Raw genomic sequence first — 24,846 nt, forward strand, 5'->3', positions numbered from 1 at the left:
CTGTTCCAGAAAGATGGAGGCTTGGAGTGGTGCTGCTAGCACATGCAGGAATGTTGGAGCTATAATCTTGGTTTCCCACAAGTTGAAACAGACCCCACTCATACTGGCTTTCTTTTTTGGATAGGCACGGGGCCGTGGTCCTGAGCAGGTAACTGTGGGGTCAGTGGGGTATAGTGTCTGCTGCAGGTGGAATTGAAATATTAATTGCTCATTCACTTGTTCATTCATTCATTCATTCATTCAGCAAATATTAACTGAGTACTTACCATGCTCCCTTCCCCCTGCCCCTCATTGCACTGTCTAGAAATGGAGAAGGTCAACTTGAGGTTCAACACTATAAAGGTTCCCACGTGTCGAAAGGGCTTATATATAGAAAGAAACCAGAGAACAGTGTGTCCAGGCTGCAGCAGCAAGGGCAGCCATAGAATTGTGGCAAGGTGTCCTACGGCCGCAGCAAGGAAATCATTTGTCTGCTAAACCTTCAAAATCATTTCAAAACTTAAGCCATTCAGTCCTTCTGGTCCTAGATGTGAGAGACTCTCTCCAAGCTTAATTACCAGTTGCTAATTCAGTGTGCTCTTCATAGTGTGTGGATAAAGCTCTCCCTCCAGGCAGCTGGGTCTGAGTGCACTCTAGCCAGCTCTCTCCCATTTGCCAGGATCCCGCTCAGAGGCCTGGTCTGCTGGGATCCAAGCAGGGCATTGGGCTTGGTTCCTATCCTCAAGGACGCAAACCAGCATTAGGTCAACAGTTGGGGCCGTTCGAGTGGCCGGGGTGACCTGTGTTACAGGGCATTGAGTACTGCTCAGACAGTCTGGAAATTAGGAGCATCTACCTGTAGCTGCTGTGTAGGGTGGGTTCTGGGCGTCACTTTCCCATCTGCTCAGTGCTTTTGCCTAGATGGTTTGCGGTTGGTTTTTTTTTTCCCCCTCCACGGTTTTCCCCACCCCTATCCCCAGCTCCGGTTTGCTTTTGTAGAAGTTAAAATTTAATTCTAAAACCAGAGCAGACCTTCCCGTACTGGTCCTTTCCCCAAACTGGTCATACCAAGTTTTCCATCTGCATGTTATGAAACGAGGCAAGTTGATCTCTGCGCACCTTGCTGAACCTGCCTTACAGCTGTTAGCTTCAAGGATCAGATTCTCTGGACTTTAAATTGCATCTTTGTTTCCGTATCCTGCATCTTTTCTGCGGTAGCTCTTGTGTTACCAGTGTCTTTTCCCAGCAAGTGTTTGGTGGGATTGGGTATTTAAAGATTCAGAGGAATTTAATGAGATATGAGCAATTCATCTTAGTGGTTAAAGGGAATATTCATTATCTCCAAATTACATAGATTCACTGTTAAATCTCAGATATCTTGACAGCTTTTTCATTATCTTCCTATCAGTTTTTTTCCTTTCCCATAGAAGTGATTTAGCAGTTTATTTCCCCTGATAAGCAACATTCTTTTAATTTACCAAAATACATTGTATGAAATATACTTTGATAAAAATCTCTGTAGACCAGAAAACTTTCCATTGGTGCTGGGGAGGGGTGTGTGTGTGTGTGTGTGTGTGTGTGTGTGTGTAACTCTCAGCAGTCCCAGCTGTGCCTAGACTCCTTCAAAGTATTTTCAAAGTATTTCGATCTCTCATTTCAGCCACAATCACAAGTTCATCGGAAAATGATGACCGGAGTGGCTCCAGTCTGGAATGGAACAGAGACGGAAGCCTAAGGTTAGGGGTTCAGAAGGGAGTGCTTCATGACCGAAGGGCAGATAACTGTTCCCCAGTGGCAGAAGAGGAGACTACTGGGTCCGCGGAGAGCGTGCTGCCCAAGGCGGAACCCTCAGCCGGAGATGGTCCGGTGCCCTATCCTCAGAGCTCTGGCTCGCTCATAATGCCACGGCCCAACTCAGTTGCAGGTAAGACCATGCCTCTCCCCAAGCCTCAGGTCCCGGTTCCGTTTACTTAATCCAGACCCAAGCCAGGAGTGCGATCTTCTCCCATAGGCCTCAGTGCACTCACTGTACGCTCCCACGGTCTGTTAGTGGTCCTTTTACTCTGTATTGCTTTGGTAATGTTGGCTCTTTGTAGCCGAGGCGGGGAGAAGTTCCCTGAGGCTGCCCTTCCTGTTTCTCTTAAGCATGTGTGAATTACGGCTTCTTAATATCTCTTGACATAGCGGCCGTTATTTAAGGTGAAGTTGATGACGAGATCAAAGGATTTCTGATTCAACTGTAAAACTTTGTTTTGTGTAGTGGAAGCCCGTCACAGCTGGGAGGTCAAATATTTCTGTAAAATTCAGCTGTCATTGGGAAAGCGTGTGTGGTAGTGGGAGCGAGAGCAAGCTGCGGCAGCTAGACACACACACACACACACGCGCACACACACACACACACACACACACACACCCCGAAGCATGGGCTGAGAGTTGGGTGAGCCCGTGGAGGGTGAGGGGAGCAGCCCCACTCGTGCACATCTTGAAGGTCCTTCCTTTCTATACTCCTGCTCTCTGGCTGAATTCTGAGGAGGTCCTCATTCAGGTAATTCTTTGTCGCCAGCCTAGTGCTTAAAAAGGGCGCTCTTGCTACTGTGCTGACTCTGTCCATCCAAAAGATCTTTCTGTAGTTTATGCTGCTCCTTCAGTATGTACTAGGTCATTCTGCCTGTTGCTGGCTGGTTTTTGTTTTGTTTTGTTTTTTGCTGGAGCTCTGAAGCAGCTGGTAAATAAATGGCCTTAATGGAAAAGTTGTGAGGTACAACTCTAATTCACTTTCAAAGGAAGCAAAGTGGCCTTGTTCCAGAAGAGGGATTTGGCCTGTCTGGCAGGGAGACATAGAGGAGAGCATTATACATACAGATTGATGATTCTTCCCAAAGTTCCTCCACCTCCACCCTGCATCCCCACCCCCACTCTTTCACCCCCATCACTGGCTTGGAACATAATGCGTGGTACTCAAGATGTTGTAGACTGTAGTTACCTAGTTATGATGACTGGGTCACTTGTAAGGTAACCAATCTTTTTTAGAATTAAGAAACTTACTTTTTAGCATGTTGACAGTACTCAGTTGGGGGGTGAAGTGTCCCCTCTAGAAGCTCTTTGTGTTGTCTCTGGCTGTGCAAAGGGACAGAGGCGGTGAGCTGATGTTTTTAGAGGCTGCTTGGATGAAGGCGCAGAGCTGACTGGTTTCTGCTGTACTCACCTGTTACCACCTGTGTGCCCTTGAGCCAGATCTCCTTACAGCAGTGGGATTTATTTTACCTCTAGGTTGGAGCAGACTCCATGGCCTAATGGCTTTGTTCTTGAACTGCACTGCAAACCAGATGCAGACATAGGTAGCTGTCCTACCTTGTGCTTCTGTTACCAAGTGAAGAGTCTGGTAGAGTCTTCACTGCCCACCTTCCTGCCACCCAAACTGAACCTCAGCCGAGGGAACGGCACCATGTGTCAAGGTTGTGGAAAAGAATCCTGTGCAGTTGTGTGAACTGGACTCAGCATTGCTTATCCAGCAGATACGAGGCAGGCTGCAGACAGGGAACACTCAGCATCAGTATTGAAATCAAATGTGATGGGCCATGTAGTAAGATCTTGTGAAAGTACCTGCATGCTATCATTCATGTAAACAAGGAGTTGTCTTTTTTTTAAATCAAAGACTAAAACTCAGTTGACTAGGATTAGTGATTGGGAAGGTGTTTTTCAGAAGGTGGATTCATCTGCAGTGTTGCCTATTACATCAAAAGGAATAAGACGGACATTTTTTTCTTCACTAAAAATTAAGCCTCAAAGCACTTAAAATTGTATCTTGGCTAGTCTAGAAGTTGGTCAATAGGTTTTACTATATTGAAAATGATGTGTGTGTGTGTGTGTGTGTGTGTGTGTGTGTGTGTGTGTGTGTGTATTTTGCCTGCATGGAGTTCTGTGCACCATGTGTGTGCCTAGTGTCCATGGAGACCATAAAGGGCTTTGAGATCTCTTGGAACTGGAGCTACGGACAGTTGTGAGCTGCCATGTGGGTGCTGGGAATTGAACCTGGATCTTTGGAAGAGCAGCCAGCGTTCTTCACCACTGAGCCATCTCTCCAGCTCGTGGGGTTTTTCTGTTTTTGACTACTTGTCTAATCTTTTGAAACAATTTCTGAATGGATCAGAGACCACTGTGTGGAATTCTCCAGAAAACCAACAAACACAATAACCAACTGAGTTCCAGTTTTCTTGAAATATGGTGATTGCCCAGAACTTACGGGCAAATACCGTTCGTTGGTAGTTGACCCACAGTTTAGGGCATCAACACACACTGCTCTTTACCCAGCCTAGGAGAAGACTCCCTTAAGCAGTTTCCTATGACGCACGTTAAAATGAGCTCCTCATGAAGCCGTAAGCACCCGGTGTGCACACACGGGCTCCCGTGTGCCTATGCACATGGCCTACTCACAGAGGTGGTAGCGGCGGGTTTTCTACAGTATGAGATCATTTAACCTCTGATTTCTCTTGGCCCAGAGTGGTTTTTAGCATTTTAGATGTTTACTGTGTAGACTGATGTGAGCCTGGCTCTCTGTGGAAGGGTGCAGAATGGCTTCATCACTTGGAGGGGGGCACCTGGGTTTGTGGCTGAGCTTGTTCCTCATCTCAGGTGTCCTGGCGACTTCAAAAGTGCCCTAAGAAGTAGAGCTCACTACAGCTGGTGCTTCCTGCCATACTGAAGCTTTGGGCTCAGCATAATCGTGTTAGTTTATCGTTTGAAAAAGAGTCTCACCTTGTAGGCTCAGTCTAACAGTATTTCAAGACCCCTTGCCTCAGCCGCCCGAGTGCTGCGATTCAAGAATGTGCCCCACGCCAGCTTTTGGCTATGGTCTAAGTGTAGAATCAGCCACGTGCAGGGGCGTTGATCAGTCTGCCCTGCCGAGGACTTTGGTACAGACACTGGTGGCTGGAATTCTGAAAACAGAGACACTTGATGTGTCCCCATCTCCTACATTCATGTCACACACACACACACACACATACACACACACACACACGGGCTCTCCCTAACCTCACCAGCGCTTTGATTTCAATCTTTTATAGTCTTTTATTGTTTTTTTTTTTAAGTCTTTTCAGTTGTCACAAAATTACAAAGTGAATGTCATGCTGTAAGGGACCAGGGAGAGGGGAAACAGAAGCCTTTTGAAACTCAGTGCGTCTTTGTATTCCTTAGAAGCAAAGCCCTGGCTCTGAAGTGAGCTCTGGACCATGGCTGTGAAGGCGCCTCTGCTTGAGCCCCAAAGGAGCTGGGATCCCAGGCCTCAGGCATGAACCTAGGATTGGGTTTCTAGTTGTGTTTCTGTCTGGAGCCTGGCGGGCTGGGGGTAGCCTGTAGTCGCTGCAGGAAGTTTCTCTCTGTGTGCCATCTGTAGAGATGCTTGAGCCTACCACTGGATTAACCTGCCAGTCTGAAAATCCTGCCTGAGGGAATTACTCCCTTTATTCTCTTGCTTATATTTCCTTGAGGCAGGGCCTCTTGTAGTCCAGGCTAATGTCATACCGTGTAGGTATCCTATCCTTGCTTAAACTCCCCATCCACCCCTCTCTATCTCCTAAGCGCTAGGGTCACAGGCATATACTGCATGCCAGCTTGGCTGAATCTTCCAAATGTGGGAGCTGTACATAGTCTCTGACCATGAGCAGAAGAGCAGAACACTTACTTAAGCCTGCACAGTATGTAATTAGACAGTGGACATGCACCAGTAAGATGCAGAAACAGTTGCTTGCTGCCTGGGAGGGACAGTTGGTAGAACACTTGCTTGGCTGTTTTTGGAGGATATGCAAGAGGGGACTGGGCAGGCCTCAGGCTCTCCTCAACCTTTGGTGATTGTTGAATAAAGAGTGAAGAGTGTTGAGGACAACCAGAGGGTGAACAGGAAGGTGAAGGGGGCGCGAAGGTTCAGGATAGATGCTGCTCCGGGGAGCTCGGTGCTGCTAACAGCCTGAGAGTTTTCAGAGTCTCATAGCCCAGTTTGACTCCTGGACCTTGTATCCTGGTTTTCCTAGGGACTTCAAAAACCTTTGGAATGTAATTTCTCCTGGAATTACTACTTGTGCTTAATGGCCCCAATACTACTTAATAGATACCTGTATGCTGTGACCCTTACTGCCTTGGTCAGAAGTAAACATGATAATGCATATTAAAAATAAATAAATAAATAAATAAATAAATAAATATCATAGATAATATTACATATAATATGTGATAATGTATGGCATGATATATTTTATAATTAATGATAATCAATATATTATTATATATACATATATTTTGGGTTCTTTTTGTTTTTGTTTGTTTGTTTTGTTTTTGAGACAAGGTCTTTCCTAGACTGAAACTCTCTATGTAGACCAGACTGGCCAGGAATTCATGGTGATCCACCTGCCTCTATCTTCCAAGTGCTAGGATTAAAGATGTGCAGCATCATGCCTGGCTTCATACACACACATTGTATATATATATACATATATATTATATATATATATATATATATATATATATATATATATATATATATATTATACACAATATATGGTATATGTTCATATATATATATATATATACACACATACATACATATATATATATATATATATATACACACACAACATATACCAAGAGCTAGCCTTTAATGTTCTAAGTGCTGTGGAATTGTACATGCAGGATCCTCCTTATTTAATTAGAAAGGCTGGAGTTCCAAATAGCACAGAGCTGTAGAGAAGAATGGCCTGATGTCATCCATGTATTAGTGGTAGGTTCTGGTCTGTTGCAAGACACTGGTTGTCAAAGGTTTTTTTGTTTTGTTTTGGTTTAGTTTTTTTCCATTAAAAAGAAATTATAGTGAAGTCAGTTTCTTTCCAGGAATAATGGTGAATCCTGGCAACTAGATCAGCATAACATTAAGAATGAGTAGTCTTAATTGTTCCCATTTTTCAAGTTAACAGTCCCGCCGGAAACATGAGCTGGCGAAAATAATTATCCCGAGGTAAATTTTGTTGAACGTGGAGCTGAGCTGCTTAGTAATTTAGTCATTTATAACTTACAGTAGTTTTAGGTGTGGACTTAAACTCAGCTTTGCTTTCATATTGCAGCGACAAGTTCTACCAAATTGGAAGACTTGAGTTATTTGGACGGACAGAGAAATGCTCCTCTTCGGACATCAATTAGATTGCCCTGGCACAATACGGCTGGAGGTAGGGCACCGGAAGTTAAAGGTACTTACTCTGGCATCCCGTGTCACATTGATGAGCTAACACTGAACAAGGAAAGTCCAGTAACCAGCACCCAAGCTGTGCCGCAAGCATGATGTGACGTGTGTCTGTGCTGTTCTCTAAAAACAGTGGGATCTGGAGGGTCTGTGGGAGCCAGCTCTGAGAACGCGGGGCTTCTTGCTTAAAGCATGTAATTAAATTAAAACTTCCGAAATGGAGGAATAATTCTGTGACAGGATAGTTGCCACTCACAAAGCATTTTTGTTTTGTTTTTTTTAGCCCCTTAGACCATATCAGCTACATCCTAGTGCCGTGTGTCATGCCCAGCTGTGTGGTCACAGGCCCTACCTGTATCATGTGGGCAAGGCACCCTTGCATTCGGATAGGGCTGTACCCCCAAATCTGGGAGTCTGTGTTTGGATTTCATCTGAGCAGGAGCAGAAGAAACCAGTCTTCCATGTGCTTTTAGATAAACCAGCCAGACATGACTGGGGCTTTTGCTTTGCTTTCTCTGTGTGCTTGAAAATAACTTGAAAGTGTGAAAGGACTGGGAGTTACTGTAACAGGATACCTGGGGGAACAAAAAAACAATGAATAAAGTATTATAGACAAATGTATAGAACCAAGTTAGACATGTGTTTCTTCTTATCGTAAATGATACTACCTTCCCCTAACGATGTTTGTTTGTTTGTTTGTTTTGAAGCACGGTTTGCTCCCTACAAACCTCAGGAGATCCTGTTGAAGCCCTTGCTGTTTGAAGTACCAAGCATCACAACTGACTCTGTGTTTGTGGGAAGAGATTGGCTCTTTCACCAGATAGAGGAAAACTTGAGGAACACAGAGCTGGCAGAAAACAGAGGAGCCGTGGTCGTGGGGAGCGTAGGATTTGGGAAGACAGCCATCATTTCTAAGCTGGTGGCACTGAGCTGTCACGGAAGCCGCATGAGACAGATCGCATCCAGCAGTCCCAGTTTGTCACCCAAATGTATGTTGCATGGTTGCTATTTTCTGGCTTATTACATTAATATAAGATGGATGGCGGGAACTGCTGTTTGAATAAGCAGGAATGAACAGTTTTCTGTAAGTTGTTCTAGCTATTGTATTGGGTCTGAGTTCATAGGTTAAGTGAACTGTCTGAATATTTCTAGTCATAGTATGGTGGGATGTTTTGTTTTGGCACTTTTTCTGATGGGAGAGGGAGAGAGAGGGTCTCACATTGTTATGGGGTGTATTAGCTACAGTCTGGGCTGATGGCAGCCTTCTTGTATCCTTCTAATACGGGAACCCTTGTCTCCCTTTTTCCACAAAGGGGGTTTGCATGCAAGGCTATGTTACTACTGGGCGTTTTGATCAAGTAACCAGGGGAGATTTGGATCATAAAACCAAGTGGTCTGACTACTGGAGAAACAAGGCAGATAGAGTTTAATGTATTTCCTTTCTTTTTTTGGTGCGTGCGTGCGTGCGTGCGTGCATGCATGCGTGTGCGTGTGTGCGTGTGCACATGCGCACATGTGCGTGTGCTTAGTTTACCTCCCTTTATCCCATGCAGAATTCTTTTAGATCCTGTTTGCCACAGCCTTTTCTTCTCTGCTGGCTTTACCAAAACTACAAAGACTAATAATTTAAATGAGAGACACTCACTGTGAACAAGGACTCTCTGCATCCCAGGCTACCTTTGAACCTGAGGTCCTCTTGCCTCTGCCTCCACCCCTGCTCCAAGTGCTGCGATCCAGGCGTGCCTCGCCATGCCTGGCTTCCCTGTTTCAGGTGCCCTGAACCTAGGACAAAGAAACTATTCTTGAAATTTGAACAAGAACATGAGATTTACGTGAGATTTCTGTTTTGTTTTGTTTTCGATTTTTTGAGGCAGGGTTTTTCTGCCCTGGCCAACCTGGAGCCCACTTTGCAGAAGAGACTGGCCTCGAACTCAGAGATTTGCCTGCCTCTGCCTCCCAAATACTGGGATTAAAGTGTGTGCCACCACTACCCAGCAGATTTTTTTTTTAAACCAGAAGAGATGTGACCTAGGAAGGCAACTCACCAGGGGAGGAGATAGGGTGGGAATTGGTATGCTCATTCCAGACCTCATTTTGAGTTATGCTAGTTCATCACTATTCAGATTTGTCTGGGACTAATTGGGAAGTATACGCCACACTCGTTATACCGCATGCTGACGTCCAGTCTGTGGCTCTCTCTCCAGCCTCAGATCCCACTCAGGACCTTCCTGGTACTCCATTACTCTCACCAAGTTCTTCTACAAGTGCTCTCAGTGTGACCAGAACACCTGCTGGGCCTGGGACTGCTGACAGCCAGAGACCGAGAGAGGATGCGGTGAAATACCTCGCTTCTAAGGTAACCTGCGCTTGATTCACGGGGTCCTTCAGATAGAGATTTGCATGTGTGGCATTGAAAAATGAACAACTGCTTGGTGCTGAAGTGTAGTGTAGCTCTTGATAAAGTATGATTGAGTACTCCAAATGAAAGGCTTTAGTGAGAATAAGTCCTGACGTCAACAGCAGAGGGTTTATGTCCATCTGAACCGAGCTCAAAGGGTTCCTTCCTTGAGGCAGCAGGAGAAACCTTGTGCTCACCACACATCCGAGGGCACAGGCGCACGCCCTTTCATTTGCTGTGTAAGCAGGAGATAAGAGAAGCTTTCATCCCGGCTCCAACCACTGCGGCTGCCTACACCCTGTTCCCTGGGGCCTGTAGTCCTGTGCTTCCTCCGTGTCTCTGTCAGAGCTTTCTTGGGAGGTTGTAAAAGAACCCTGACTGACATCTCTAAATGCTTGATCATGAAGGGTTTTCTGAACTCCTCCTCCTCCTGCTCTGTCCGACACTGGCCACCTCATGGCCACCTTTCTGCATGAAAGCAGTCTTGCCTTGCTGAGCTGTCACTCAGCCCAGCCCCCTCCTACTGTCACCTGCCCCCGGAGGGCAGTTGTTTGTGACACAGGGTGTCCCCATATGACCGCTAATTCAGAGCAGCCCTCTGGTCTTGGTTTTCGAACATTGTACTTGTGACCCGCAGTAAGAGGCTCATCTTATGCGTGTACACATAACCACTTGGGTTATAGAAGCAAATGTGTTACTGAATTGTCTCTTACCCTATGTCCTATAGCGTGTCCTGTGATTTAAATGAACTTCATTCAAATTTTTAAAAACTACCTGTGGTTACAGTTGCATTTGGTGGCCTGCTTTGGGTTACCAAGATGCTTTCGTCAAACATGTGCAAGACAATGTGGTACCAGATAGCTTACCATGATTGGCGTGGGCTTGGGGGCCCTCATGTAGGTTTCTGCTCTTCTCTGTTTATGTAGAAGTTGAAGGGCAGTGAGCCTTTCTCTAAGGGCTAATGGTAGATTTAATCTACACTAGAAAATACAGTTCTAAATTAGCCTAAGACATTGGGTCACAGCAAACCTCAAGCTCCAAACAGTAGCAGAATTACAGTTATGAAGTAGCAATGAAAATAATTTTATGGTTGGGGGTCAGCACAACACGAGAAACTGTATGAAATGGCCACAGCGTTAAGAAGGCTGAGAACCACTGCCCTAAGAAAAGCTGCTTCGTATGTAGATACTCTTGACTCTCTCGCTAAGAGTTTGCCTTCTTAGGATTCCTTGGAAGGTCTCAGACTGCATTGTCATGTTGATATGGTTTACCTTGCATCCATGGTCTCTGTCACACACTGAAGCCTCAGTGGTCTGTGGCCTGTCACTGCAGCTTCTGTGGGGTTGGCTGGGTTGGTCGGTGGAGACTCGGACCCCTCTAGAAAGCCCAGCGTGCCTCACCCGAGCATGCTGTCCTTCAAACCCCTCCCTCACTTCTCACTCACGTTCTTGCTTTCATCCTCATTTATTTCTGTAGAGCACAAGAGCTCTGTTACTGGCACTACTGGGGCAGAAGTGGGAGAGGTATCTAGCAAACAACCTGCTGCCGCTGCCAGTCTGTCTAACGGAGGGAGCTTGCTTGTTGGCAGCTCTTCCCTGCCTCCCCTCGTGCCCCTGCAATAGGTGCATATCTTGTAATTGCTTCTCTATCCCTTTGAATGTCTCTATAATATCCCTTGAAGTGTGGATGATGGGAGGAGGTGAGAGCCACTTCTGCCAGGAGGAAGCGGCAGCTGCGACTTTACAGCTTGGCTTCCTGGCTGCCAACTTGATCCTGTGCTTTTTGGATAGGCAGAGGGTTCCCTCAGGGTGCTGCTGTTCTTGAGAACGGAAACTCAGGGCAGATGGCAGCATTGGGAACATGGCTGGCTTGGAAGCGCTCTAAGCTAGGCTAGGCATTAGGTTTTATTTTTATTTTTTAAGATTTATTTATTTATTTTATGTATATGAGTATACTGTAGTAGCTGTACAGAATTGAATTTTTAGGACCTCTGCTCACTCTGGTCAGCCTGCTCACTCCGGCCCAAAGATTTATTTATTATTATACATAAGTACACTGTAGCTGTCTTGAGACGCACCTGAAGAGGGCGTCAGATATCATTACAGATGGTTGTAAGCAACCATGTGGTTGCTGGGATTTGAACTCAGGACCCTCGGAAGAGCAGTCAGTGCTCTTACCCACTGAGCCATCTCGCCAGCCCAGCATTAGGTTTTATAAATGACTTTTACTAATCTACATTCAATACAGAATACAGTCATCCTGAATTTTGTGTTAGTCAAGGTGGATTTGTGCCTGCAACTAATCCGCTGCTGAGAACTTAGCAAATCACACCAATGAAGAACAGAATAAAAGTATCAATTAAGCTAGTCAGTAACACAGTTCTAGGGACCAGACACACTCTGTGTCTTATCTCGGGAAGAATCAGTTGCGTTCCTATTTGAGTTCATGGAAGGAGCTGTGGAGAGGTGGGAGGGTGCTGGTGCTGATGCCTCTGCCTCTCCACAGGTGGTGGCCTACCATTACTGCCAGGCTGACAACACTTACACATGTCTGGTACCTGAGTTTGTGCACAGCATTGCTGCTTTGCTGTGCCGGTCCCACCAGCTGGCTGCCTACAGAGACCTTCTGATCAAGGAACCCCAGCTGCAGAGCATGCTGAGCCTCCGCTCCTGTGTGCAGGATCCCGTGGCTGCTTTCAAGAGGGGCGTCCTGGAGCCACTTACAAGCCTAAGAAACGGTACCTACCAGAAGCCTTGGGGTGCTTCCCAGTAAAGGCCGATGCCCAAGTGGTCCTCAGAAGGGTGGTCAGCTTAGCCCTGGGGTGACTCAATACACATCTGATCCCACCACATCCGTCCGCTGGGGGCGGCATTTCCAGTGCAACGTCTCTTGTGTGGATGAAATCGGCAACCGAGCAGTTCTAAGTAAGCCTTGGAACTATAGGGAACTGTAGGGAAGAGTAGACTTACTGTCCTACAAAGGTTTGACTCTTGGTCTACGAAATGAGCCAATGGTAGACATAACAGAGCCAGGAGAGCTTATTAATCATGTACTGTACCTCCAGTACATGATTATGGATGGTTACTAAGAAGAGAGCTTTAAGGCTCTACCTTCTGAAGGATCCTCAATAAAGGGCAGTAACTTTTGGGAGTGGTAAGATGTCAAAACAAAACAGCAACAGCTTGGGCCTTCAGAGGCAGGACACTGGGAAGATGAATCCACGGGAAGATTAATGCTAGTTGCAAGGAGTTCGTAAGCTTTGATACCCAGACTTCTCTGCTTCTCCAGTGCCCCGGACCCGCACTCTTCTTCCCTTCTCCTGGCTGTAAGCTAAAAGGGTGGGCAAGGGGCTGCCCAAACGTCCTTCCTTGTTTTTTCCATCACAGTTGTCCACATTTCAAAGAGGCATAATCTGGTCTCCCCCATGACAGTAACCCGTGTAGGTAATGCACACAGTGAAGAGTCTACACTCCAGGCCTCGGAGGAAACAGTGCAATGTTAGGAATCTTCCAACGTGTTCTCCCACCACACCCCATCCCCCAGCCCCCGATTAGATGAGTTGAAATCTAAACCTAATACTGTTTCTAGGAGTTTACATTTAGTTTTTCCTCCCCACCCCCACCCCTCACTTTCCCCTTCCCAAGTAGGATTGTCAGTGGCATCATTGATCCATAAGGCCTCCATCCCTTACCCTGCTCCTTTTTTGAGTTACCCGTCTACAAAGCATCTTCTGCTAAAAGATACTGAAAAAGAGCCTGAAATGACTGTCATGCTTGCTCTGTGTCCTGAGCAGAAGAAAGCTGTTGCTGTAAATAGAAAACTAGCTTTAGGCTGCTGTATGAAGGACCTGCTCTGGGCATCTGTGAAGCAGCACTTCACCCCTGAGAGAGTCCAACCACACAGTCTTGGTGATAGTGGGGGAGCGTTGGGTTCCAGCAAAGGGCCTGGTGTCTCTTCAGGTTTAGGCGATCTGCATGTCAGTGACTTTGGCTGCAGGCTACCCAGGTTTATGAAGGACTAACCATATTATATATAAGATTGAGATTCTGCTAATGTCTGTAATGCAATATGTTTCTGAAAACTGTTTTGTAAGAATTGATTTTATTTTGGCTCAGTTCTCTGTTTTTCATTATAAATTTAATAGAAAATATGCTTTGTTGAAAACATGTCTCCTGCCATATGTAAACCTTTTTAGGTTTTGCTAACACTTTAAGCTATGTGTTAAAATGCACTGGGTGGTGCCATGTTATAGAAACGTATAATTTCTTAATATGGAAAAATTATTTCATCTTTTAGAGCAAAAAATTCCAGAAGAGGAGTATATCATCCTTATAGATGGCTTGAATGAAGCTGAGTTTCATAAGCCTGATTACGGAGATACGCTGTCTTCGTTTATTACCAAAATTATTCCTAAGTTCCCCACCTGGCTGAAGTTGATCGTGACCGTGAGAGCAAATTTTCAGGTGACAAAATACTTCCCCCCTTCTCTTTCCAAGTTCCCACATCCGAAGTATCCAGCGGCAAGCGCTTTTGGCCTAGAGTTAAAGTCCGTTTGGCTACTGAATTGAAAACCAATATCGAGACTTTGAAAAAGTAGTCCAGAGAGTCCCGTAGGGACAAGGACGGTCACAGTGTCAGCTAAGCATCCTAGCAGCATTGAGCTGTCCCTGTCCTTCTGAAATGACAGTGTGTAAGCCTGGCTTACTGTAGTGAGGTGTGCGCTGGCCGAGGTTTCTGGCCAAGCAATCTACTGGAGCTTCTAGGTGTGGGGACAGCTTGTTATAGCTATGACTTGTTTCATTTCATGGAACTGGGTGGTCATGCTCATTTTTTTTTTCTTATTAAAACTTGTGATTATCCCAATGGAGGAGCTAGAGAAAGTACCCAAGGAGCTAAAGGGATCTGCAACCCTATAGGTGGAACAACAATATGAACTAACCAGTTACCCACCCCCCACCCCACCCCCGGCTTGTGTCTCTAGCTGCATATGTATCAGAAGATGGCCTAGTCAGCCATCAGTGGAAAGAGAGGCCCATTGGTGGTGCAAACTTTATATGCCTCAGTACAGGGGAACACCAGGGCCAAGAAGTGGGTGGGGAGGGGAGGGGAGGGTATAGGGGGCTTTTGGGATAGCACTGGAAATGTAAATGAAGAAAATACCTAATTTAAAAAAAAAAAACAAAACTTGCGATTAAACCTTACATTTAAATGGCACGCTTATTTTTATGACCCTTTGGGTCATCCATTTTCAGTCGTATTTCCCTCATTAAGCATAACCTAGCAGCTGGGCTAAAACTTGAACTGGTTCCTGTATCCCTCTGCTGTAGTGCTAAGGTTAGCTTCCGTGCAAAATGGAAGCGGCTGCTCACTACCGTTTGTTTTCCTGCCATTACTACCTTCAAGGGCATGGGCTTCAGAAATGTTAGTGAGAAGTTAAATTGTTTCTTGGGGTTAGGACCTTATCTGGGATGACCCTCACGTCCGTGACCCTGTGCAAGTCAGAGTCAACCAACAGTTTGCTTGGGGCTGGAGAGATGGCTTGGTGATGAAGAACATGGGCTGCTCTTTTGTAGTACTTGGGTTCAATTTCTAGCACCCGTATGGCGGCTCACAACCACCGTAACTCTACTTCCCTGGCATCCAACACCCTTGTCGTGGGTACCAGGCATGCATTTGGGACACAGACATGCAGACAAAACAAAATAATTTGTTTTAAAAAGAATGCTTAAAATTCTTTTAAGATGAGAACATGCCGTACTGGAGCAGGCAGTGATTTTTGCTGCCTGGTGTCCGGGGACACCGGGGGAACGGGAAGTCTCCTGTTTCCTGGTAGGGTTACACAGCCCTGGTGTCTGGCGCAGAGAGGGCACTTCTTGTCTCAGTGTCTGGCTGTGCTCTTAGATGTGCAGTGACGGTTTGTGTCTACCCTTGTTCTGGAACCAGCTGCTCAGGGGTTATGGGCATCGGGTCACCTGCAGGGTCTCGCTGCCCCTTTGTTGGTGTGGCCTGGTTGCTGCTGTCTCCTTGGGCCCCTTTCCCTTGCTCACTTGGCTCAGAGTCCTCAGGGGGGGCTTTGGGGGAGATCCTATCTCGCATCGGGATTTCTTTCACTTAAGCTTTTTATCTGTACCTCATCCTGTTACATGTTTTAATACAAAACAGCGAGTCCCCGTAATCCATGAAAATCCTCCTTGAAAGGGAACGAGCGAGCCTGCTTTAAAGGGAAAGGGGAAACTCTGCGGACTAACACTGCGAGGTTTTGTTTCCCGCCCCCCCCCTAGGAAATCATCAGTGCACTGCCATTTGTCAAGCTTTCCCTAGACGACTTTCCAGACAACAAGGACATTCACAGTGACCTGCACGCCTACGTCCAGCACAGGGTCCACAGCAGCCAGGACATCCTCAGCAACATCTCCCTGAATGGCAAGGCCGACGCCGCCCTCATCAGCAAAGTCAGCAGCCATCTGGTGCTGCGGAGCCTCGGTTCCTACCTGTACCTCAAGCTCACGCTGGACCTCTTCCAGCGGGGCCACCTGGTCATAAAGAGTGCCAGCTACAAGGTGGTGCCTGTGTCTCTGTCCGAGCTCTATCTGCTGCAGTGTAACATGAAGTTCATGACCCAGTCTGCCTTTGACCGGGCCCTTCCCATTTTGAACGTGGCTCTTGCGTCCCTCCACCCCATGACGGATGAGCAGATATTTCAGGCTATCAACGCCGGCCACATCCAAGGCGAGCAGGGCTGGGAGGACTTCCAGCAGAGGATGGAGGCCCTCTCTTGCTTCCTCATTAAGAGGAGGGACAAAACCCGCATGTTCTGCCACCCGTCCTTCAGAGAGTGGCTGGTGTGGAGAGCGGATGGCGAAAGCACAGCCTTCCTGTGTGAGCCCAGGTATGGCAGGCGCTTCCCTCCTTTGACCTGACTCCTCCCACCAGTATGGCAGGGCCATACGTGGGTAATATGTCTCTGCTTTAGGGAATAGCAAGCTTGCCTGTGACCAGGGAAGGGGTGGGTGTGGGGAATGTGTCTGTCTTAGATCCTTAATCCCCTACCATTTCCTGACTACCCTTGGCCATATAGCACCTTATCCCTTGGCCATTTAGCACAGATGTGTGAGGAGAAAGGGGAGCCCTATAATCCAGTTAGCTGTCTCCTCACAGACAAGGCCAGGCAGGGTACAGTTCTCACAACTCAAACCACAGGAAGGTGGGAGACAAGCTTGCTTGCCTCCTAGTACAAGGTAGGTGAGAGGTCAAGAGGCTCGTGCCTTTGGCCTCCGCCATTCTCAAGCCCTCTGTCTGTCTAGCCTGCATCTTTGCCCTCTTGAGCAGCTCTTTGGGTCAGGTTTGCCTCCTATTCTAGTGATGGGCTGGCAAGCTGCTGGACCGTCTCCTCAGGACTTTGGTGGGCACCGGGCCAGATGATTGGGTCTGGATACGAAGTGGCCAGTGAGTACCTGGGAGGCCACGTGGCCACCACCCTCCCGGCCTGTAGTGATGGGTATAGTGCAGGCCTGTGGTGCACTTTCTTTAGGTAACACTGGACTCAGGGTTTATTATCGTTCAGACCTGGTTTAGCTACAGGTTGGCTACTCAAAGCAGATCACCAGAGGTGCCAAAGTGAGAGTGATGACATTGCTCACCGAGTTACAGAGATCATTTCTGAGCAAGGTGAGCTGCAGTTTGGGTTTGTAGAGAGAAAGAGAGAGAGAGACTCACAGGGTGTGGACGGCTGGTGTTAGAGCAGGAAGTAGCTGGAGGGTAGTCATCAATGACGCTGCATTTTAAACGGAGGTGACAGTTCAGCACAAAGCATATCTGAGTGTGGTGGCTGCTTCAGGAATAGTAACCACAGACACACAGTAGTCACCAGGACCTCAGGATAGCGTCTCGTGCATGTACCCATTTCATAGGCTGTCCCTGCGCTGACTTCGCTCTCCTCAGTACGACTTCTGTTTTCTTTTGTTTCCAACCATTTCGAAGTCTTCTTCCGGGCAGTCCTTGTTCATTCTAACGCCGTCAAGGTTTGCCTGTTTTCCTTATACTCTGCAGCTTAGTCTTACATCATAAGTCTTTACTTTTGAGCCAGTTTTTTTTTTTTAAAGTGGTGAAAGATGTGTTCAGTTTTATACTCTTTTCTTTTAAAGATTTATTTATTTTATGTATATGAGTGCTCGGACTGCCCAGAAGAGGGCATCAGATCCCGTTACAGGTGGTTGCGAACCACCACGTGGTGGCTGGGGATTGAACTCAGGACCTCAGGAAGAACAGACAGTGCTCTTAACCACTGAGCCATCTCTCCAGCCCCAGTTTTGCTTCTTCTTCTGCTCAACTAAAGAGAGTTCTTTCTTCGTTGTATGTTAGCATCACTTTTGTTGAAAGTCAGTTGGCTGTAAGAATGTGAGTTTACTCTTGTATTCCAGTGGTCTCTGGGCTTCTAGGCTACTACCGTGCTGCTTTGATAACTAGAGCTTTGTGTTAGGGTTTGAGATCAAGTACATTCATGCACTCTGCTTTGTTCTTTTCAGTCACGTGTTTTCTGTCTTTCGTTTTGCAAGGATGCCTCGAAGATTGTGGCAACCATTTCTAAAAGGGGATATACAGGCCAGGTAGCTCAAAGTGCACACCCTTAATCCTAGCACTTGGGAGGCAGACGCAGTCAGATCGCTGTGAGCTTGAGGCCAGCCTGGTCTGCAGGGAGAGTTCCAGGACAGCCAGGATTACATAGAGAAACTTATGTCCAGAAAAACAAAACCAAAATAAACAAACAAAAAAGGAGATATGCAGTTTTAAATCTCGGTGTGATGCTAGAATCCCTGACCCCCGTAGCCTGGGTTTCTCACCTCCTTAACCTTTCCCAAGGATTCCTGATCTAGAACTGTTTGATCTAGAACAGTCCTGGCTATTTTCTCCGTGCAGTTAACATGAAGAAGAAAAGGATATAAGATTATTAATAGGAAGAACAAGCTACTGCAGACAGGGAGAGCCATCAGAAGCAGCACAGTGTGTGTTCTGGCAATAATACATCTAGTTTGACTGGAGCTCTCTCTGTCATGGCGTAGAAGAATGGGACGAGCCACCAGAAGAATACGATAGAGAAGACCTCTTAGCTGTCATCCCTGGAGAACTCTTGAAGGTTCTGGAGAATAGGGTGCCTGAGGGAAGGAGTGGGAGGGTACAGGGCTTAGGGGCTGCTGAGCCGGCAGAGGGAGAAAGTGGTCGGAAGGTAGGAGCTGTGGATCAGGTCTTCTCATGTCAGAAGTGGCGCTGCTTTAGAGCAGTTGGAGCCTGTGGAGAACCTCTCTCAAGGGGCAGGGTTGGAGAAGTCGGTAGATTGAACATCAGTGACAGAAATGTAGCGTGACTTGGTGAGGCCACTTGACATGGGAAGGGGGAAAGCTCTCTGCGCCTCAGGATGTAGAGGAGGGTGGCAGGGAAGGGGGTTGGAGATACTGAGAGAGGTTAAGGGCAATGAGGGTTTGGAGGAGACTATTAGAAACTAGCCCTGCATCCTCAGGAGACTCCATCTTCTGGGTTGTAAGGAGGCACAGGGGAGAAAGGGGAAGTTGTGGCTTGGGTTCAATAATGCAGGAAACGGGGATCCTGTAGGGAACATCACTGAGACTGTATTGCCCAAGGAAAAGGAACCGGACATTCAAAGGAAGGGAAGTAGGATTGTTTCAGGCCAGGGCTGCCTCCTGTTTCTCTCACCACATCTCCTCTTTACAGGGTTTTTCATTTCAATATGGTGATATATGTCCCTTCCAGTTGGGTACCTCCTGAAGGGGGTACCCAGTGCTGTTCTCCCACAAGCCCAAGCTCTTGAGTCTGGCAGACTGCCCACTCTTGGCTATTAGTCATTTGATCTTGGACAAGTCCCTAACCTGTTGAGGCCATTTCCTCATGTAAGCAGACGGGCTATGATTACGCTCACAAGGTCGTGAGGGTGAAGGAAATAGCTTAGTTTGGTTTCTGGATCTAAAGTGGAGCGCGTGGAGCATGGACAGACCTGGTAGCATGCAGTGTGGGGACTGCACAGAAACTGTGATAGGACTTCTTCGGACAGGTGGGAAGCCATGTGCTATGCTGAGAGCCCTGGAAACCCTTGGGCTGGCCACTGAAGTCTGTGCTTGTTGCCCACAGTGGGGCCATCTGTAACTGCGTAATTAATTATACAGAGTACTAGTTTCATCGTACGCTTTCATATATGTATTTAAGGTGTTTTCATTATATGCAGTCCCTCCCAGTACCCAGTTTTGCCCTTCCCTTACCCCCAAGAGGCCTTCTCCCCATTTCATGCTGGTTTCTTCTAGATGCCACATATGACAGAAGCCTCATACACTTGTCCTTCTGAGTCGACTTACTTAACGTGATGAACTCCAGTTCCAGCCTCTTTTCTGTAAATAGCTTGAGTTCTTTCTTCTTTGTGGCCGGACAGTACTCCACTCTACGTGTTATACACCATGCTCCTTCATTCATAAGCTTATTAGTACCTCATGTAGGCTGATTCATTCCATAGCTTAGCTATTGGGAAGGGTGTGGTGGTAAGCACTGGATCTGAAGGTGTATGTTGACTTTGATTCTTAAAGGTACACATGCCGGAATGCGTTTTCAGAGGAACCCCCATGCTGCTTTGTATGGTGGCTTGTACAGCCTACATTGTACAACCTCCAAAATATGTAAGGGCTCTCTTCTTGGCCAGCATTTATTGTTCTATTATTGCTGTTGTTTTGTTTGGAACTAGGTCTCAGGTATCTTAGGTCAGCAGGCCTTGAACTCATTAAATATCAAGAATGACTTTGCTATCAGATCCTCCTTAACCACAGACGTGTGCCCCTCCATCTCCTCTGCCACACTGAGGATTGAACCCAGGATCTTCACGCATGCTAGGCATTCATTATACCAAGCAAACCTTAGCAGCAGCCTTGTTTCCCTGATGGTAAATGCCATCTGACATGAGATAGTTTCTCAGTATATTTTTATTTGACTTTCCCTAGTGGCTAAAAGTGAACTTTTTTTTCCGTATTGCTGGCCATTTATGCTCCTTTTGAGAAGTGTCTGTTCACTTCGCTGGTTGGATTTCCTGTTCTTTTGTGGAATGTTTTTGAGTTCTTGATACGTTCTGGATGTTAATCCTCTCTCGGTTGAGTACCCGGTAAGGATCATCCCATGCTGTGGGCTGTCTCCTCACACCCAGGAATCCTTTCCTTTCTCACAGTCCTCTCTGTCTGCTCTTTGCTACTTGCTGCTGTTTCTGGAGACATTGGACTCTGATTCAGAAAGCCATTGCCAATGTAGGTATCTGAGAGTGTTTTTCTTAGAAGATTCAAATGTTCAGATCTTACATTGATCTCTAATCAGTTAGATTAACTTTTGTGTAGGACCAGAGACATGTATATAGTTCCATTTTTTAAAAAGATTTATTTATTTATTTTGTATGACTACACTGTAGCTGTACAGATGGTTGTGACCCTTCATGTGGTTGTTGGGAATTGAATTTAGGACCTCTGCTCACTCCAGTCAGCCCCGCTCGCTCCAGCCCAAAGATTTATTATAAATAAGTACACTGTAGCTGTCTTCAGACACACCAGAAGAGGATGTCAGATCTCATGACACGTGGTGAGCCACCATGTGGTTGCTGGGAATTGATCTCAGGACCTTTGGAAGAGCAGTCAGTTATTCTTACTCGCTGAGCCATCTTGCCAGCACTATAGTTCCATTTTAAAAACGAAAACCACGTGGATGTTTTCCAGCATCATAAATTAAGGAATCTGCTTTTCTTTGAGCACACATTTTTGGCCTTTTCTGGAAAATCAGGTGGCCATAGTCACAGTGTTTATTCCTAGGGTCTCTGGTTGGGTCCAGTGGTCTATTGATCTGGTTTTATTCCAATGTCATCCTGGCTTTTGTTACTATGACTCTCTAGTATATTTTAAAATCAAATATTGTACCTCCAGTATTGTTCGTTCTACTCGGAATTGTATTTGGATTTTCCACATTTTTGTTTTATCATATGAATCTTAAAGATTACTTTTTCTAGTTGTGTCAAGAATGCCATTGGTATTTTATAGGGAATTTTGCATTGACTATATAGATCCCTTTCAATAATTCGACCATTTAAGCAGTGGTATATCGCCAGTCTTGGAATGTAGGACATCCATTTTCTATTATCTTCAAGTCTCTTTCTTCAATGCTTTTTAATTTTCATTGCAGAGGGCTCTCACCTCCTAACTGTGAATGGAATTGTTTTTCCTGGGTTCTTAGCAGATTTGTTACTAGTATCTAGAAACCTACTGAGTTTTGTAGCCTGGTACAAACTGGCTGTTGGGTGCCTTTAACCCCAGTCATAACTTAGGAGGCAGAGGCAGGCAGTTCTGTGTGAGTTTGAGATGCATGGCTTCCATCTAGTCTTCTACACTACTCCTCGGAAACTGTTGCTATGCAGAGCCTGCCTTTTCTTCCCTTCCCCCATAAGGCCAGACCTGTCTCCTGCTGGTTATGCTCCACTAGGGATAATGGGGTGTGAGGTGAGGTTGGGGGAGGCCTGAGGCCAGAGGATCGTGTTCCATCCTTCCCTATGTTCATCCAGTAAGTTCTTCCTTGTGTATCTGCTTAGAATTGGGCCCCTTGGTAGGCATCATGATTCTGGCTGTGACTTAATGCCATGCAGTTTGCATTTTTGTGTGACAGGCTTGAGCAGAAATCCAGGTGGTGAGAGAGTGAATGTGATGAGCAGGCAGTGATGTTTCTGGAAAGTCAGGCATCAGGGTCACCTACCGATAGGGAACCCCAGAAGAGGCCCTGCAAATGACTGCAGAATAATCATTGTTTGCCCTCTTTATAAAGAGTTAGCAGCCTGAATGTTCTCTGAGCTCATGCTGCCTCCCACAGATGACAGTTCAGGGGCACAGTGGGATGTCCTTATCTGAGGGCCTGTGGTGTGAAGGGATGGGATCTTTTGTCATGAGCTTTTGTGTTTCTTGTCCTAGGAACGGACACGCTCTACTGGCGTTCATGTTCTCTCGACAGGAGAGCAAGCTGAACCGCCAGCAGACCATGGAGCTTGGCCACCACATCCTGAAGGCACACATTTTCAAGGTGAGTTGTGGGGAGTTTGTGGTTTGATTTTAGACAGTCTGTGAGCCATCTCAGAAGTGTCTGTGAGCCCTGCATCCATTCCCTACTGTGCATTACAAGTCAGAGAACCAGAGCTCCATCCATGGGCATATAGTTTCATATCGCCTCTGTTCTCTGACTCTCCTTGTCTCAAAGTGATGCGTGATATGTCCCCCTTCCCCCTAGATTTCCTGTGTAGAGCAGTGGTTCGCAACCGTCCTAATACCGTGACCCTTTAATACAGTTTTTCATGGAGCGGTGACCCCCAAACATAAAGTGATTTTTGTTACAACTTTATAACTATAATTTTGCTACTGGTATAAGTATAAAAATTTACATTTTTTATTTTAAATTTATGTGAGTACACTGTAGCTGACTTCAGACACACTAGAAGAGGGCATCAGATCTTATTACAGATGGTTGTGAGCCACCATGTGGTTGCTGGGTATCGAACTCAGGACCTCTGGAAGAGCAGTCAGTGCTCTTAACCACTGAGCCATCTCTCCAGCACAATATCTGCATTTTCTGATGATCTTAGGCAACCCCTATAAAAGGGTCATTCCACATTTTCTCCCCCTCCCCCCAAAGGGTTGCAACCCACAGGTTGAGAACTGCTGGTCTAAAGCCTTTACTGGGTGTGAGGAGTTTTTGTTTTGGTTGGTTGTTTTGTTTTGTTTTTCCACTTGCTAAGTACCAAGATTTGAATGGTGAAAATACTCTACATCAGCAGACACAGCGCTAAGCTTGTGTCTTATTTTGGAATGCCACCAACCTTTACAGGCCACTGCCTAGGACTTATAGATGGTGGTTCTCTCTAACTTTACTATTTATTATTCCTCTGGTTTTCTTCTGCAAAAGGAAGCTTTCTCCTTATGCACACGTTCTCTCTCTCTCTCCCCTCCCTCCCCTTTTCCTCACCTCTTCCTCCCTCTCCCTCCCCGTCTCTCCTTCTCTCTCCCTCTCCCTCCCTCTCTCAGGTATGCATATAGTTGACAGGGCCTGTGGTCTCCTGATCTTCCATTATAGCTCACCAACCAAGGTGTCCTTTTGTATAGTTGCTCTCTGTACAGAGGAGTATCTGCAGTGTGCTGGACAGACTCACTTTCAAACTGATGCTCAGCTGGGATGAGACACTCACAGGTGTCTATCTTTGGTCGTTTCTAGGGCCTCAGTAAGAAGACTGGAGTCTCCTCAAGCCATCTGCAGGCTCTGTGGATCGGTTACAGCACAGAGGGGCTGTCTGCTGCCCTGGCCTCTCTCAGGAATCTCTATACTCCCAACGTGAAGGTGAGCAGCCCTCTGCACAGGAACCTGGCCTATTCCTCCTCTGCCAGTCCTGCCACCATGGCTCCTGAGAGGGCAGAGGTTCTCCTGGTGATGTCTTCCCATCCTCATCACACACACTTCCCCCTAGAGGTCCGGCTTTGCTGCTGCAGGAAGATCTGGGTAGATGGGGCCTTTGTGTGAGCCCAAGACCATTTCAGAAAGGGAGATGGTTCCCAAAGGTCAGAGAGAGAGCTTTGCAGGGAAACTGGATTTTTGGTGTCCCAAATTACTATAGCAACTCAACTCTTCCTGGATCATATGAAATTGAGCATTGAGGACACAAAAGGATGGGTCACAGGAAGCTATCTGCAGGTTCCTTCCAGGAGCGCATACCATATGCTTCTGGCAATGGAAAGAGTGTTCCGTTGGTTGCGTGCAGAGCTGAGAACGTCTTGTTCTGTGGTTAGTGACTTTCCAATCGGGCTATTCCTGCTGTACTTTTGCAGACAGATTTTCCTTCCCCATTTCCAGATTGTACAATACAGTCTTAGAATCAAAATCAGACCGTAGGCCAGGTCTTTCTGGTTAAGGCCACACAGCAGTGCCGAGCCCCAGCTCCTGACACGCCCTGCTGCAGAAACCTGGAACTCTTTCCCAGTGGACTGAGTGCTGACAACCACTGTGAAGTGATAATTGTACCCACTCCCTCACAGCAACCCAGAGGAAGCTTAGCATGGTCATCCTGTGAGAGGAGGGGAGGCCTGGCATTCACTTCACCTCAGAAAAGGGGCTGCATGCACCAGAGATGGAGACATGGGAGCACTCCTGAACCCTGGCGTGCCTGCTGTTCCTCACAGCACCC

At 46.6% G+C, this 24,846-nt stretch overlaps 1 protein-coding gene across 14 annotated transcripts in view; it reads left to right on the forward strand.

Moving 5' to 3' along the window:
* Tanc1 (tetratricopeptide repeat, ankyrin repeat and coiled-coil containing 1) overlaps window positions 1–24,846 on the forward strand; it is a 234,393-nt gene that overhangs the window by 171,864 nt on the left and 37,683 nt on the right. For 10 of the 14 annotated variants that reach the window (XM_017319203.2, NM_198294.3, XM_006500034.4 and 7 more), the window contains 9 exons: window positions 1,640–1,903; window positions 7,092–7,214; window positions 7,915–8,196; window positions 9,412–9,563; window positions 12,111–12,342; window positions 13,902–14,068; window positions 15,887–16,494; window positions 22,592–22,700; window positions 23,883–24,005. In XM_017319203.2, coding sequence (XP_017174692.1) covers window positions 1,640–1,903; window positions 7,092–7,214; window positions 7,915–8,196; window positions 9,412–9,563; window positions 12,111–12,342; window positions 13,902–14,068; window positions 15,887–16,494; window positions 22,592–22,700; window positions 23,883–24,005 — 2,060 coding nt within the window. The remainder of the gene's footprint in view (window positions 1–1,639; window positions 1,904–7,091; window positions 7,215–7,914; window positions 8,197–9,411; window positions 9,564–12,110; window positions 12,343–13,901; window positions 14,069–15,886; window positions 16,495–22,591; window positions 22,701–23,882; window positions 24,006–24,846) is intronic. The other 4 variants (XM_030251967.1, XM_017319205.2, XM_006500037.4 and 1 more) reach the window with 1 other exon arrangement.

The sequence above is a fragment of the Mus musculus genome, chromosome 2 (assembly GCF_000001635.26).
Source record: "Mus musculus strain C57BL/6J chromosome 2, GRCm38.p6 C57BL/6J".
Classification (NCBI taxonomy): domain Eukaryota; kingdom Metazoa; phylum Chordata; class Mammalia; order Rodentia; family Muridae; genus Mus; species Mus musculus.